The sequence below is a fragment of the Vanessa atalanta genome, chromosome 29 (assembly GCF_905147765.1).
Source record: "Vanessa atalanta chromosome 29, ilVanAtal1.2, whole genome shotgun sequence".
Lineage (NCBI taxonomy): Eukaryota > Metazoa > Arthropoda > Insecta > Lepidoptera > Nymphalidae > Vanessa > Vanessa atalanta.
In genome coordinates, this window is record NC_061899.1 from 5,372,323 (window position 1) to 5,390,169 (window position 17,847).

General features: G+C 33.2%; 1 protein-coding gene across 1 annotated transcript in view; it reads left to right on the forward strand.

Annotated features, from left to right (window-relative positions):
- Positions 1-2,229: 2,229 nt before the first annotated feature.
- The window catches only part of LOC125075106 (Krueppel-like factor 3), a 57,171-nt gene continuing 41,553 nt past the window's right edge, over positions 2,230-17,847 (forward strand). Inside the window, exons 1-4 of the mRNA XM_047686723.1 lie at positions 2,230-2,286; positions 5,679-5,883; positions 7,368-7,426; positions 13,856-13,912. Coding sequence (XP_047542679.1) covers positions 7,415-7,426; positions 13,856-13,912 — 69 coding nt within the window. The 5' untranslated portion in view covers positions 2,230-2,286; positions 5,679-5,883; positions 7,368-7,414. The remainder of the gene's footprint in view (positions 2,287-5,678; positions 5,884-7,367; positions 7,427-13,855; positions 13,913-17,847) is intronic.

A 17,847-nucleotide genomic window follows, 5' to 3' on the forward strand; every position in this document is an offset into this window, starting at 1 on the left:
GAGCGAGACCAACCAGCGCAGGACATGTAGCTCACAGGTACGTGTGCAAATGCAGGTCCACTCTGTACACTCACGCTCTCATAATCCGATGAGACTGCAAATTCAACGGAAATAGTTCAAACTCAGGTCTAACTTCACGTGCATCCCGAGCCATGGGAGCGTACACACTTCCAACTTCCAGACTAAGGGCTTTTATTGAGAATTCTGTGACAGAAAAATCCAATGACTTCTTATCTGCTCGACCTTGAGATCTACTACTACAGCAACGAGGCAGTTAAAGGCTACTTTCAGATGAGACTACGGCACAGTCATGGATCATTTCCAGGCTATTAGTCGTAAAATTTTCGATATTTTGAACGATGATATTTTATATCAGTTAGGGATAGATCAATTTTATTATTAAGAAGAAACCCGAATCTTTGCCCATAACTTGGCATTATCAGAAATATTGACCATACATAACATCGCCATTGCTACAAGAAACTTGGGAACTAATATGTTATGTCCCTTGCGCCGGTTGAGATTCACTGTCGCTTCAAACTGCTATGTTAACTTTATTGTATCGAAACGTAAATTTAGCTTCATCCTTACATTTGGAATATAATAAATGCATATTTAAAATGTACGAAGGTAATTCGGATTCTGTGAATCGTTTTAATTAACGTGAGGTAAGTTTATTATTAAGAATATTGTCGAAATAATATTTGAAAATGCATATATAAATAATAACTTTAGCTATTTGATACTAGGTGGCGCTGTATGCTTCAATGAATTTATATATATTTATATTATATATATGTAGTTCATGTCTCTTGGAAAGAGACGGTTTGGCTTAAATTTTTTAATTAGATATATTTTTTTAAGATTATTTATTTTAAATATCTTTTCTGAAAAAAACGCAATTCTTCACAAAGAAGGCCGGTCGGCAAGACTGTTACTGATGTCTATATTATAAATAAAAAAAAAAAAACATATTTCAAAACAATTTCAAGAGATGTACCTATTTTAGACAAGATTTATTTATGTTATTACAAAGAATATAATACTCGCCATTACATAAATTTTCCAGTTGACTGGTTATTTTTAAGAGCTATAAAAAATGATGGCTTAAGTTCTAAAAAACTTAATAAATTTGACGCATTAATTACAAATAAATACGATAATTTGACTCGCGCTTATAATTTATAATCGGTAATCGGTTAAGTAGGTAATTAATTAAATTTAATTACAAACTTCTGACAGGACAATCTGATTCAAATACAGGGCTGTTCTATCGTGATATGTTAATAACTAACATTGTAATATTTATATTTTATTGATAAAATTTGTAGGCCTTTGTACAAGCACGTCTGGGTACTTAGGTTTGTTGTGTTCCGGTTTGAAGTGAGCTATTGTTACTACAGGCACAAGGGACATAGCATTTGAATTGCCAAGGAATGATTAATATTAATTCTTACGATTCCAATATCTATTGGCGGTGGTAACCACTCGCTCTGGTGGTAGGTGGTTTAAAAGCCACGTTGATTATTATCGATTTAAAAAAAAAAAAAAACAGTTGTGCCAAATTATTGCTTTGTTACAGATTAATAAAAACAACGGGTATATTTTATCAAACTTGTTTTGTAAACACATTAGAAATGCAGAAATTATCCAAGCGTTACTTGTTGAATTTTACAATGTGAAAAGGTTGAGCGGTTTACAAAAGGTAGGTCAAACAAAAGCAAAATGAATGCGACCTCTAAACAGGAGCGCATTTGTATCCGTAATTGTCCCTGTAATGATTATGGCATTGTAAGTACGTTGTACTTCGCGGCTAAACCGGCCGCGGTAAGTGGTCGCCTTAATATTTTACTATCGCACTGTTCATTACATGCAGTATTAGAAGGCTGCCACGGGCGGATAGCGGTCTTTACCGCGTGCGAACCTATTCCTTAACAAAGGTTTTTTAACCTACAATAAAAACTTTTTAGTGCGATAAACAAAATTTAAAAATTGTAATAGTATATCTGTGACTCAAATTATAAACCGACGGATTTAAAAACGGCCGATCATCATGTGTCGTTCAAGGCATTTCGGTTGTTTTAAAAATTGGAGTAACATGACTTTGACAGTTCAATAAAAATATTTACATTAAGTGAAAATTGACTTTTAATGGATAGTTATCGTGTTTTTTTTTTTTTCAAAACGTAGGCAGTGATTTTCACTCGGTCTTATTTTAGTGTCGATAATGTGAAATTATTCTGTAAGCAATACATAGTTATTAGGCAAATAGTATTGGGGATTCAGGTGTGTAAAACTTCCTTTTAATTTCTAATTAATTAATTATTCGTTCGTAACATGTAGACTTTGCGTACAGTTTATTAATGCAAATCAAGTTAAATGTTCGTTAACATAAATTTAGATATTATATTGTAATTGGAATTTTTTAACATAATTTAAATCTGCAGATGCTTTTTAAATGATTTTATTGCATTATTAATTTGAATATTTTTTTAGTATTAATTATTCTAAAAATTGTGTTTATTTTTTAATTAAATGCAAATGCATTTAAAAAAACAACTTAGCCTTATTTTGTTAAAATAAACTAAATAACTAATTGGATTATTGTTTATATATATATATGTACTTCATAATACTATAATACACTAATTTAAGGTAAATTTATTTTATCAGCAATATATTGAATAATATCCAATATTTTTTTTTAAAATATTTGTTATAAATTTTAAAATATCTATGTTTGTATCTGTAGTCAGAGCAAAGTACAAAAATTAAATTAAATTAAAAAACTAAAACACTGTTATTCAAAGTTGAAAGTATGAATTTATATAAATTTGTACCAAGATCTATGTCTGTTAACACTGTCTTAATGTTGATATTTATATTATAAAAATATAACAATGTTAGACTATGATATACAAACAAGTTGATGGCTCACTGGGACTAAATTGGTTAAGTCCATGGATTTAAGGAGTTAAATTTTTAATGAAATTGGTTACTTTACTAAGAAGACAAAAGCGCTAACTTATAGTCAGCGAGCACTTCAATATGCATAGTGCCATAAAACATGGGTTCTATGATTTTTTGGCCCTTGTGTCTAAAATTACATGATGAGTCGTGGAATCCATGTTAAAGAGAGGTTAATATTTCTTACAGTGCTAAACTGTAAGACTGGCAGTATCTATATTTCTGTCAGAGGCCGATTTACTAGTCTTTCTATATATTTTGTTATTACATGATTTGTCGTAGCTCAATTTATATATATTCTGAGATATTCAAAATATTACTCAATAAAATAAAATTTATTTATTCCGCAGTTATATATGCAAAAATTAAATTATAATAATTAAATTAACAAATAGTAAGTATAATACTTCCTATTTGTTATTTTAATATAAAATATTATTTTACTTTTTAAAAACATCGTTACACCCTTTTGTTTTTCAAATATTTAAATAAAATCAAATTTCGATTGCCAGCAATAATATTGACAGGAATATGATTGTGGATTAATTTCATAAATTATACTTGTATCAAAAGTATATAGTACATACATAATAGTTTTATAGTGCGTAAGACTACTAAGGCTGATTATTTTTATTGTTATTAGCAACAAACCAAGTTCATACATAAAATAAACATAGAAAGATTAAAGTTTTTTATTGACTATGAGCTCGGAGAGAAACACTTTAAACCAGAGAAGAAACAGTGAAAGAAAATCAGCGGACAACAGCACAGTCCTCAATTGATGCTTTTTTTATAAACTTCCATTTGACTATTAAATTAGATGTGGATTTTATATTTAAATTTTTAACTAGTTCCATTGAAGTTGGTGATATACAATGTAGTATTTTAAATTATATTTATTTTTATATATACATCGGAAATATGTTTGTATTAAAAAAAGATTATTAATCAACTAAAACTCAATATTTATTAATGTAATTTGTATGTACTTTTTTCATTTTACGATACAGGTAGACAAATGAGCCTGATGGTAAGTTGTTACCACCTCCCATAGACTTGATATTAACTAATAACCATTCCATACATCCCCAATGCACTAACCTTGGGGATTAAGTATTACGTCTCGTGTGCATAAAAACTTCAGCGACATTGAAGACGCCATTTTTTTTCGCAAATTCATAATGAATATCATAGATAAACCAAAATCGGCCAATGATATCGCGTCAAGTAAATGTCAAAGTTGCTTATTTCGCTTTATTCCTCTTGTGGCGGTATTGACTATTAAAACATGGAAATATATCGCTATTTGATACAAATTAAAATTTAACAAATAACAATCACTATTGAATAAAAATTAAACGCTTGATTCGCCAGTTGTTCAACTCACTGTATCGCAGAACTAAATATCGTAACGATAAAGATAATTATACTGAAATTTAAACAGTATTACTGAATAATTTAGAAAATTATGCAATAATAGTAATATTCGTAGTTTTCATTTTAATATATGCAGTTTTATTTTTTTATAAAGTCTCATTTTCTATCTTTTTTTTGGTACTATTTTAGATGCCCCATATCTTTCACCATTTGTATGGATAACCCATTAGGCAGTATAGGCAACTGCCTGTGCGCTCCGCATCAACTAATAAAACAAATATTTAAGAAAATTGTAAATATGACTCCTGTTTGAATAGTTATATGGGATATTTTCTTAATATAGTTAATATATAAATTTAAAAAAAATTGCTTTAGGGTAGAAAATATATCGTTTGGAAATTTCGAAAAGATGGGGTACACATGCGTTGGCTAAATGCCTATAGTTAATCCGGCCCTGGATACGGCAATGTAGTGTAATTTTAATTGCGTTTTATATAAAACAATGCGTTTGCGTGTCTGCCGCGGAATATTTTTCGCTTGTTTCGTTATATACACTATTTTTTTAATTATTGACTAAACCCAACACTTGCAAGCTCCTGTCAGTTGAGCTGTCATTGACGGCTCGGTTTCTTTTTTTTTTTTCTTCATGCTGATAGTCATTACTCAAGAACGTGTCATTGATGCTTGGCACGTCAATAGTTAAGCAGTCGGAACTGCGAAGTGCCACTAGTATTATAATATTATATACTTTTATGCAAGGTCTGAATTGTGAAAATTTCGTGAAGAAAATGTTACAAGCACTTGTATTAAAACCTTCATGCCCAACATCCAACTGAAAGGATGAAAAAGTACGTCCGTCGTTCGGATCTTGCTTCGTACCAAACTTGATCTAAATCGGTTCAGATAGAAGCGGTAACAGATAGAGTTACTTTCATTAGCAGCCTGTAAATTTCCCACTGCTGGGCTTAGGCCTCTTCTCCCTTGAGGAGAAGGTTTGGAGCATATTCCACCACGCTGCTCCAATGCGGGTTGGTGGAATACACATGTGTCAGAATTTCGTTGAAATTAGACACATGCAGATTTCCTCACGATGTTTTCCTTCACGCCGAGCACGAGATGAATTATAAACACAAATTAAGCACATGAAAATTCAGTGGTGCCTGCCTGGGTTTGAACCCGAAATCATCGGTTAAGATGCACGCGTTCTAACCACTGGGCCATCTCGGCTCTTGAGTTACTTTCGCATTTATAATATTAGTGTTTCCAAACTAATAATAAACTTTTGGTTGATAATAACATTTTGGAATTGTGTTTAATTATTTTTTTTGTTACAGATGACTAAAGATGGAGAAAAAACGATTTTAGGAAGAATAGAAATGTGACATTAACTTCTCTCTTTTTATGTTTTATATTAAATAGCATGTGATTCTTTTATATTGATTAAAATAAGGCCAGTATTAGTTAATAAAACATAGTTAAATAAATAAAATGTTTAATAATATCGCTGATTCAAGAACAAGTAAAGGACTGGATTTAATTGTAAGTATAATACGTTTATAGTACCAAACAATAACACTAAATATTTTATGTACTAGACAAATTGTGATTCTGAATCGGTTAATTACATTAGTAGAATTGGCTTATTGGATATAACAAAGATATAGGAAGGCTTAGACCCGGCAAACATTATGAATATTCCAACTACAGTGGACTCCTGGTCATTCGGCCCCTGTCGAACCCGCCCCCCATTTAATCCGACACGTCTATTATTATTGAATATTTTTTTGTCAATCTTTGCTTATGTAGATAATGCATGATTGAGCAGGTTACAGCCTGGGCGATTAGTTTAAATTTGGTTACATGTGAAAGCTATCACTTCTGTATACTTTAGAGTATAACATATTATTTATTTATTCATTCAATCAATCAATCAATCATTCATTCATTCATTCATTCTTTAATTCCTTCAATCAATCATTCAAACATGCATTCATTCATTCATTCACTTATTTATTTATTTATTCGAAACACCATCGGCATATTCGCAAAAACAATGCAATCAAAAGTACACGGACCGATGCATGTGTGATCACACCACTACAGGTATTTACAGCACTATTGAACTACAATAAAAAGTATACTCTTAAAATAATAATAATAATAGAAACTTAAGCAAGCACAAACTTGGCTAAAGATGCGGCTAACACAAACGTAACAATTATAAACGTCTAAAAATAAAAATAAAGTTTCAACCTACTTACTTATAGCGTGTAATACTGATTTCTTAAAGCTTAAGAGATTTTGATAGTGGGTATAAATTTTAAGTCTGTTCATAGAATTGTAAGTCCTGATGCATCGAGTAGTATGGTGAGAATTTCCCAATCACATAACACATATGTGGAATCTTATCATTGGATTTGTAATTTGTCGGATTACAATGTACTCTTTTGTAAAAAAATCCGCACTATTGGGGGTCTTACTCTTAGGCAGTAGGGCATATAATCCGACAATTTCGATAGTCCGACAATGCTCTGTAAAACGTATGTCAGGGGTCCACTGTGTATAGATAGACTTAAAAAGGTTCAGAGGTGTCTTGCAATATTTATTAATGTATTTTATGTCGCCGTTTTTTAACCGTTCCTTACATCTCTAATGCGCAAACGTCCGTAGAACTGAGATGTTACGTCCCTTGTGCCTGTAGTTACATTGGGTAACTCATCTTTAAATCTGGAAGACAATGATACTAAATATTGTTGCTTCACGCAAAAAGCTTTCAACACTTCGTTTATTTATTCAATAAAAACATATATTTTTAATTAAAATACATCTACTGCAGCGTATGTGAAAATTCATCACCCAAGATAATTATATTTGGGATGAAAGTTTGTACGGAAGGAGGTCGTTTCTTAAGTTAGACTTTATATTAAGGCTTCCGTTTTTAAGTGAAAGACCAACGTTACAGTACACACGGCTGCTGTTAGATAATTAAATTAAATAATTTATTTATTTCGTTTTGTTCACAGTTAAAAAGACCGGCGGATGTTTCGGAGATTTGCACAAAACATACTTAATGGTGTACATGGTAAGTTCATGGTATTAATTATATACTTACATATAAATAAAGGTTAATGTTTTTATGTTTGTCCTCTACGTTACTAAACCGTTCATCCGGTGATGAAAAATTCCGTTCGTCCGATTGTAATTTATTTATTTTCGGGAAACACATAGCAAAGTATAATACACAATAATTTGATACCAAAATAAGTCTCACAAAAGCTAACAAAGTTTCCACTGTTACATTAAAACATTGAGTGACTCTAATGAGAACAAATAATTCTCAGATAATAATAAATAAATATCGGACAACATCACATACATTACTCTGATCCCAATGTAAGTACAATTACATTAATTACAGTAAAAACAAACAAAAGATTTTTAAATGGTTCCTAAGAACTTAAACCGATTTAGATTTACGTTAAATATATCTACATAACAGTAAAGTTTATTATAATTGTCAACGCTCTTATCAAAAAGCGATTTTTGGCAAAGTTCGTTCTACATAATGGGGGGACATAAAAGGTAATGAAAAATTTGTGATTTATTCGGCGTTTGCCTGCGCAGGTAAACCAGAAAAAGACAGGAAAATGTATTCATGTTTGTCTTTCAATATTGGGTTACCCATAAGATCAACGGGATATGGTCGTTCTGCACGAGAAACACTTAACTAGGATTAAGACAATAGACATCCTTGGTCACTACTTATGGACCTGTATAGTTTTATGTAGATCTTTTATCTACCCGTGTGTAGCTGGGACGGGTAGTTAGTTATGATATTGTTTTTTTTATTCCTCAATCCGTGTGGCATTTGTCTGAAGAAATTTCATTTATCGTGAAAAAAATTCGTGAGAATTTCTTGCCATATTTACTCTCCATCTTATCTTGAAATAAGATCGAAACTACGTCATTGAATGGGAAATGCCCCCCCCTTTGATTAGCAGTTGAACTCTTAATGGGTGTTACCTGTTTAAATGTTTTATTAAGAGTGCTGCCAGTGCTTTTGTTTGTTATACACGTGAAGAGTTTAGTTATATAAGACATTTTAATTTATAAATTTTCTTCGCTTTATTACTGTTTTTAAAGCTATGTATACGATCCGTGATCGAATTTCAATAATCATTATTTTAGAATTACATAAATAAAAGACCTTTTCGCTTACGGACGCGACTTTGTTTTACACTGATGTATATATTTTTAAGATACGAATTGTGTTCCTGCTTAGATCCTATATATTAACTATACGAGCCGAGATGGCCCGTGGTTAGATCGCGTGCATCTTAACCGATGATTGCGGATTCAAACCCAGACAAGCACCACTGAATGTTCATGTGCTTAATTTGTGTTTATAATTCATCTCGTGCGCGGCGGTGAAGGAAAACATCATGAGGGAACCTGCACGTGTCTAATTTCAACGAACCTTCTCCTCAAAAGGAGAGCAGGTCTTAGCCGAGCAGTGGGAAATTTACAGAATTTTAATGTTGTACCTATGTGATTATAAGGATATATTGTCGAATCGGTCAATAAACAATTTACGTCGTACTAACCGTACGTTACGACTTCGTAAAGTTTAAATTCATACAATGTTACCTGTACGAACAAACCAACCCAAAGTGGAAATGTCCAAAAATCCTTTCTTAGCGACTGCTCACGATATAATATGTGCCTATGTTACAAATATCGGCTTTCTACGCTCAGTGGTTTTGTCTACGCTTTGTTAGTCCGACAAGACGGTCGATTTATCGGTACTGAAGATAATAAATAGCGCTATTTCCTAATTCGAATATATTTTTTTAAGTTCTTTACTTGAAACTTTCAAGGGTCATAACATATTAGTTCCCGAGGTTGGTGGCGCATAGGTGATGTAAGAAATGGTAAATATTTCTAACAGCGCCTTTGTCTGTGGGCGGTGGTGACCACTTACCATCAGGTGGCCCATAATATCGTCCGCCAACCAATGCCAAAAAAAAAAAAACTTTTTGTCTTAAAAAAACATAGTTGATATATTTCATGAATTTTAGCTCATAAATTTATATAATGTGTTTTTTAAGTATATGTTTAATGGTAATTATATACATGATAATCAAAATCAAAATATACTTTATTCAAGTAGGCGTTTAATTAATATCACTTTTGAATCGTCATTTAACAAACTATATTAAGTGAAGCTACCAGCGGTTCTTAGATTCCACCGAGAAGAACCGGCAAGAAACTCAGTAGTCTTTTTCAACATCTAAAAATACAGTCATGTTAGTTAAATACAATTATATATGTATGTTATGTCTCCTGCCTAGAAGTCAACAAGCATTAACTCCACGCTTTTTTATCATCGATATAATCTTTTATCAAATAATATGCCTTCTTTACCAATGTATTTTTTACAAATGATTTGAATTTATGAAACGGCAAATGTAAAAATGTCTGTAGGTAGTTACAATTGTCCCTTAAAGAAATTAATCATGTCGTTGATATAAACAAGATCGAGTTAATCTCGTAATATTCGATAATATCAATAGATGTATATTACAATCTAATACAATATTTTTTAAAGTGCGTTTACCAATACGGGTGAAAGCAAATGTTAGGTTCTCACGGTACATTTGTATCTCCCTTTCACACCTTCACAAATTTGTGTGGTAACGACAAGGACGGAACGATGTTTAATTTGCTCCATATAATCCCTTTCTCTTTATCCCTCATCCTTGTAAGGCCATTAACGCACTGACGCTCGTTTAAATTGTGTAATTGATAATAAATCGAAAATTCTAGAATGTATTCATTTAATTTGCATAGACACGCCGATGGCTGTTAGCTCATCAGTAGAAAAAACCAAAGCAATTATATAATTTCTATTTTAATTATCATAACGAAAATCAAAATATACTTCAAATTGACTTTCTCAAGCACTTTTGAATCGTTTTACAGATATGTTAAAGATTCTACCGAACCGGCTAGAAACTCAGTAGTTACTCTTTTCGAATATTTGAAATACAATTAAACATCAAACATATATGCCATCAATTATAAATAAATATAAATACAATTATTAATTAATTAATTGAAATGATATAAAAAAAACCGTTTATAATTTGTCTCGTTCGGTTAAGGAAAACATCAGTGTATCAACAAATCGATTAACGTACTGGATAACGCTCCAAGCCTTCTCGACTGGAGAGGTTTTAGCCCACCACTGGGACATTACTAGGCTCTTAGTGTAAGTAAGTAAAAAAAAAAAAAATCAAAATATACCTTATTCAAATAGACTCAAAAAAAGTACGTTTGAATCGTCATGTTACACTTGAATTAAATTCAAAGCTACCACCGGTTCGGAAGGTAGATTCTACCGAGGTGAACCGGCGAGAAACTCAATAGTTACTCTTTTCCACAATTTTAATAACAGATCCAGTCAGAAAATAATAAGTACATATATCTCAACTTTCCACGCTTTTTTATCTTCAATATAATCTTGTGTTGAGTGATATATGATCAATGTTTTATATTGCTTTAGGAAGGATGTATTAACTTTGCGAACGAGGTGTTATTAGCATTACCGTCTTTACCATAGGGCACATAGGGCACGTGCCCAGGGCCCTCATCCTGAGAGGGCCCCGAAGAATCAACAATTTACCAAATTAAACCAAAAAATATTTAGCAAAAGGGCCCCAAATTCATGGGTGCCCAAGGGCCCCAGCATAGCTTGAGTCGCCTCTGGTTATTAGTTTACCTTTCCTCGAGTGATAATGCCAGCAACCAGTATTAAAAACTTTGAATAAGAAATTAATTGTAACCGCGTTAAGTTAGGCTACAAGCAAGTAAGGATAAGCATATAACGCCAAGTTTCCGACTCCGCAAAGTCAATAAAACATTCTCGGGGCAAGGTATCCGTTTCTATAATAAAATTCCGCAGACATTTTTAACTTTGCCGTTTCATAGATTCAAGTCATATGTAAAAAATACATTGGTAAAGAAGGCATATTATTCGATACAAGATTATATTGATGATAAAAAAGCGTGGAGTTAATGCTTGTTGACTTCCAGGCAGGAGACATAACATACATATATAATTGTATTTAACTAACATGACTGTATTTTTAGATGTTGAAAAAGAGTAGCTACTGAGTTTCTTGCCGGTTCTTCTCGGTTGAATCTACATTACTAACCGGTGGTAGAGCTTTACTTAAAATAGTTTGTTAAATGACGATTCAAAAGTGCTTGTAAAAGACTACTGGAATAAAGTATATTTTGATTTTATATTGCTAGTGGTATATCTTTGTGCTTGCTAAATATTGTGCGTACCGCAGTGCGCAAGTCCCTCGCGTATAACATTTCACAATATACCCAAAATTGTACCATCAAGATATATACTAAAATGGTCGTTGTCTGAACATTTATTTAACTAGTAATTCGATACGGGTTTGTTTTTTATTTATATATTAATGTTTTTGTTGTGAAATAGTTTTTTGTACACAAATGATTGTGCTAGGAATATACTTAACTTAAAGGCTTCTTGAAGCAGCCAGTCTGAACGAAGTTACTTTCGCTGTTTCCTACTACGTATTTTATAAAAATCATGTCAATTGTTAAAAAACGTTGGACAATAATTAAATGAAACGGGAAGCGTACAAAATTAAAGCAGATTTGAACTGTGTTGTGCAGGAATATTTCGACTAAAACACTAATGAGCAATAAAGTAAGCCCACTACTGGGCTAAGACCTTTTTTTTTTAGTTATAATGAAATAGGCGTTCGTCTCCCCATCTCACCTGATGGAAAGTGTAGGTGAAGCGAAGGCGGTACACGCCCATCCAAAAGAAACCTGTTCACTCTACTCTTAAAGGCTCCAGAGTTCAATTTATCAGGAAAAATAGACCCAGGCAGGTCGTTCCAAATCATGGCGACTCTCACCAAAAACGAGCTGTCAAACCGTTTAGTTTGACTTTTGGGTATGTCAACAACGTATGGATGAAAATTTTGCCTGCGCCTAGTAGTCCGATAAAGGAATGGAGAAGGCTTAATCAGTTCGAAAAGAGCCTTCGAGCACTCTCCGAAGAGTATTCTATAAAAAACCGATAAGCTGGCAACTCGACGACGATGCTCAAGGGTTGTAGCTATTTGAGAGCTTTTCGTTGTTAATTAACCTACGGGCTCCTCTGTCAATTGAGTCCAAAGCTTCCAGATGGTATTTGGCTGATTTGGTAGATGACTGCAGTACCTACTTGGAGGTTATGTAACCACGTTGCTTTAATGCAGGCAGAATTTCATTGAAATTATACACATGCAGTTGTGTTCCTTTACGAAATGAATAATGAACACAAATAAGAACACAAAAATTCAGCTGTGCTTGTCTGGTCTGAACCCGCAATCTTCGGTTAAGATACATACATTATAACCACCGGATCATCCCGGTTCTCAGTTCTCAGATTCGAAAAGAGTAAAGCATTTTTATAGTAACAGTTATCCCGTTAAACTACACATATAGGTATAGTTAATTCTAACCACAAGAAGACAAAAGCCAAATAAACAACATTTGACAGCAAAATGACGCGAAATCATTGGTCGAGAGCTGTGATATCACTATAATTTTGCGACGAAATTACACTTTAAGCCGACGAAGCTGTTATCGGAACTTTGGGAATAAAATTAAAGTGTATATACGTAGTTAAGTGTAACGGTGTTATTATAAATAAAAATATATTAGTCAAGAACTTAGTAGGCCACAGTATAGGAGAGCTCTTAGAAAATCGCGTGGTATACGTAAATATAAAGATTATTTTTCTGATTCCATTGGAATAGCCTAAGACTGATATATGGATGTTATTTTAGAGACAATAATTGTTTTTTATTTATTTCGTCATAATGCTATTCTCTTTTAAATATTTATCGCTTTTATTAGTGTTTCTGTTGGTTGCAACATGCATGCACGACACGGATTTATATGTAACAATGAAAACCCGACTTCGCTCGGGTAAAATAGATAAAACTAAACAAATACGGTTTATCATTTACTTTTCATAAACTTTTATCTTTATTTTATTGTGGATAAGTTTCCATTCTACGGTTCATCTGCACGAAATTATTATTTGGAATACGCTTTATGAACGCACCCGTAAACGTCAAACATGGCCGCCCGTTGAACTGTCATGTCATGGAATTTAATATCGAAATATTACTTGGTGGTAGGGCTTTGTGCTAGCCCGTCTGGGTAAGTACCACCCGCTCATCAGATATTCTACCGCCAAATAACAGTACTCTGTATTGTTGTGTTCCGCTTAGAAGGGTGAGTGAGCCAGTGTAATCACAGGCACAAGGGACATAACATCTTAGTTCCCAAGTTTGGTGGCGCGTAGGTGATATAGACCTTTATTGTATACAATTAAAGCCATAGCGGGTAGCAAGGTGTAATTAGAGATTACCTTTTTCATATAAAGTATTTTAATGTTCAACTTTCTTTTTAGGATGAGGGGGGGCGCGCTGGGCGCCGCGACGGTGCCGCTTTGCCGAATTCAATAAAGGTTAGTATTATTTATAAATAATAAGGTAGTAACATATACGTTACAATTAAGCCCAATAAAATAACGATTATATATGTCACCGTAGAATTGTAAATACCGGTAGATTATAATCTATATCGGGAGATTGTGAACTGTAACATGCTGCTTACAATTCAACGCGTTATTTTTCTGTAGATTATAATCTATCGGAAGTAAATTTCATATATATAATAAAAAACACTACCCTTACCAAAATATTATGAACTATTGAAATATATAGTATATGTTCACAATCTTTCGATAATTTACAATTGCGCGAGATTGATTATTATCTAACGGTTCTTACAAATTTACGGCGATGTACATTCAGCAGTATTTGATTGTCATAATAACTGTCATGCAAGTCTTTAAAAAATTACTTGACATCTCACTAGTATACTGTTATTAAATCAATACTTTGCACAGGTACTTTAGGTACCTACACATCAGATATTCTGCCGCCAAGCAGCAATACTTGGTATCGTTGTGTTCCGATTTGAAGGGTGAGCGAGTGTAACTACAGGCACAAGGGACATCACATCTTAGTTCCCAAGGTCGGTGGCGCATTGGCAAAGTAAGGGATGGTTAATACAACAGGACCATTTCCACGGTCCGCCTACTTTTAACATAAAAAAAAAATGAAATTTATTTGATTTATTTTGAAGCGCGAGCGAGCCAGGTAATCAAAGTAGTATCTCGTCGCCAATTTACGGAAGCGTTACATTCTCCTATTGATTGTCAGTCTGCCACCGGTTCGGGAGAAAACACCACATATCTGATAAGAACCGGCGAAAGAATCTCAGATGTCTGTCTATAGGTCAAGGAATACACCACTCGGTTGACTGATAAAAAAATTGACCCCTTTTCAATAATACTCGATATGAATGAACAAACTATACAAGCTAAGCCCCCCTCACAAGTGCTTATAAATCGTGTACTTACGTCCAACACACACACACACACACACCAAAACTGGATAAAATCGTGTATAGTTAATTCGAGTCTAGATCAGCGATCTGATATTATTTAATTGATCTATTCATTTGTCAATTATCGGAAACTTTGAGGAATTGATGGTAAGGGGGGGGGCGTTATGGTAGGATAGGAGTTACATAATCGTACGAGCATTATATGTCCCGGTTTCGAACATGAAAATTGAAAATAAATATTATTGCGCTTTTAGGAACAGCAGACCGTGCGTGAATGTGACGGTGGGTAAAAGGCTCGTGTCCTCGTAAGGGGGAAGGTTTAATTGATGGCTTTGAGCAAGTCAGTCAATCACCCCCTGATCCCATATTGCATAAATACACTATCACAAGGCAAGCGGAGGAGTATTTTGATATGATAAGAGGAGTATTTTTTACAGGATCAATGTCTACCAACAGTGGTGACCACTTACCATCAACCGGGCTATTTGTCAGTCTGTTTACGTACTTTAATTATTTATATATATATATATATCACGACTTAATCTCTTCTGATATCTATTTAAGATAATAGGTACTTCTTTAAGAATATTCTAGATTCTAGACGCTATTTCTTTCCAAGCGAGGTCGGGACGAGCTAACGAATTAAGTAAAGATCTTTGGATATTAAAATTGTTGTTGCGATTACTACTCGACTCCGTTGTACGATCAACTTATGTAGGAAGTTACGAAAGGTGCCGCGCCTCTGCCACGCCTTATAGTGAAGCGACTGTATGATATCGATATTTTTAATTTATGTTAAATTTAAAACATTTTTCTTTCACTTTTGTGATCTACTTATACATCATGTTCTGTGTGATCATCTCTTCCGTCAGACAGACAGCCTCTGAGTATCTGGGTCGGTACTCAATACGTGTAAACTCAAACGAAAATTGACAAGTTCTCTAAATAAAATAGGCTTGGCTTTGATTTGTTGATTAAGGTTTAAATATAATATTTTTAAATAATTCCTATTGTAGATACGATAGTATGAACAGCACAGACAGTTGGGCGAATATTCTAAAGAAATGTAGATGTAGATTGACTGTGTATAGCCGATGCTATGATAAGCATGTTACTGAGTTCAATACGTTGTTATAAGCCTTGTATCAAAATAATAAGTGATTGTACTTATAAAGGTACGCGCTTGAGTTGTTCTATTTAATCGGGCTTTTTAATAATTGAGTACAATAAATGAATAAGAATTATGTTTTTCTTTTATTCACACTTGCTCAATTGCACAAATTTATTTTTTTAATAAAATAACCATTGTAAAATAAGATGTGAAGGTATCTGTTTCAAGCGACTTGACACTTGATTGACAGCTTAGCGAGTAACTTTACTGTGTAGTTTTCATGATACTGGGTATCATGCATGAGCGCGCATGCATTAAAAAAACACTCTTATATTTTTTACAACGTGCCAAAAGAGGTATAACTTTAATTTATATAAACGTCGCATTCTAATTGTAATTTAACTTTCTATTTAAAAAGAGAAACTTAAAAGGCCGTCACTGGACTCCCTTTCAAAACCAAAATCAAGATCTTTATTCAAGTAGGCTCATAAAAGCAGTTTTGAATTGTCATGTTAAATGTTGAATTAAACATAAAGCTACTTTTATATATGACATATTGAAACCATTCATTAAATATCTTTGTTGACTGTGAGTCAAAAACGCAAGATTTACCACATTCAAAATTAAAACAAAATACGTAGGTATTTTGTTTTTCAAGTAAATCCATAATCATTATAAACATCAAAGTCATCACGCACCGTTACAGCGTATTCGAGTAAAACGCACACACGTATAAACAACAGGATCCGATACATTGATCGGTTACAGGAAACGGAATAATTGAACATATAATTAACGCTAATATTATCAATTTTCAAACAGATATCGTAAAAAACAATCAATTTCGCCAAATAAGGCGTTTAATTAGATTCATTTATGCGTTTTGATCGATGTATTGCGATACGGTGTATAATTAAATCGTTTTAATAATTTATATCGATAAATACACGTCACTAGTGTAACTCGCGTGCGTCGGGACCGGCGGAGTGTGAAAATGTGTTTCTTCACGCGTTCAAAGACAAAATATTACAGCAATATTCAACATTGCTATGATACTTATTATTGGTAAACGAATATTCATCAAGAATGTCATGAGATATTCAAATCAAATCAAAATATACTTTATTCAAGTACGCTTTTACAAGCACTTTTGATGCGTCATTTAACAAACTATTTTAAGTAAAGCTACCACCGGTTCGGAATTTAGATTCTACCGAGAAGAATCGGCAAGAAGCCCAGTAGTTACTCTTTTTCAACATCTAAAAATACAGTCATGTTAGTTAAATACAATTATATATGTATGTAATGTCTCCTGCCTGGAAGTCAACGAGCATTAACTCCACGCTTTTTATCATCAATATAATCTTGTATCGAATAATATGCCTTCTTTACCAATGTATTTTTTACAATTGACTTGAATTTAATACCTTACCCCGAGAATGATTTTTTTTTTTTTAATAAATAAATAGATAAATATTGGACAACATCACATACATTACTCTGATATATTTGATAAATATAACGATGGTACCAACATCCGTAAACGTTACTCACATCGCCAATACGCCACTGACCATGCTAATTACGTCCCTTGTGTCTAAGTTACACTGACTCACCGTTCAAAACACGACAATATATGAAGAGACATAGATACCTAGCCACCAAGGCCGGGACGTAAGTTTAGGGGGCCCTCGGCTAGCACTACTTAGGGGCCCATCTAAGACATATCTGAACGTAGACTAGAATTAAATTAATTGAATCGTTTTGATTAAATGCAGGGCTGCAAACCATAATTTAATAAAATTATGGATTCTTTCGCATTATCGTTTGTTTTTGACTTTGACTTGACTTAGCTGGGGCCCCCTTAAATATACGGG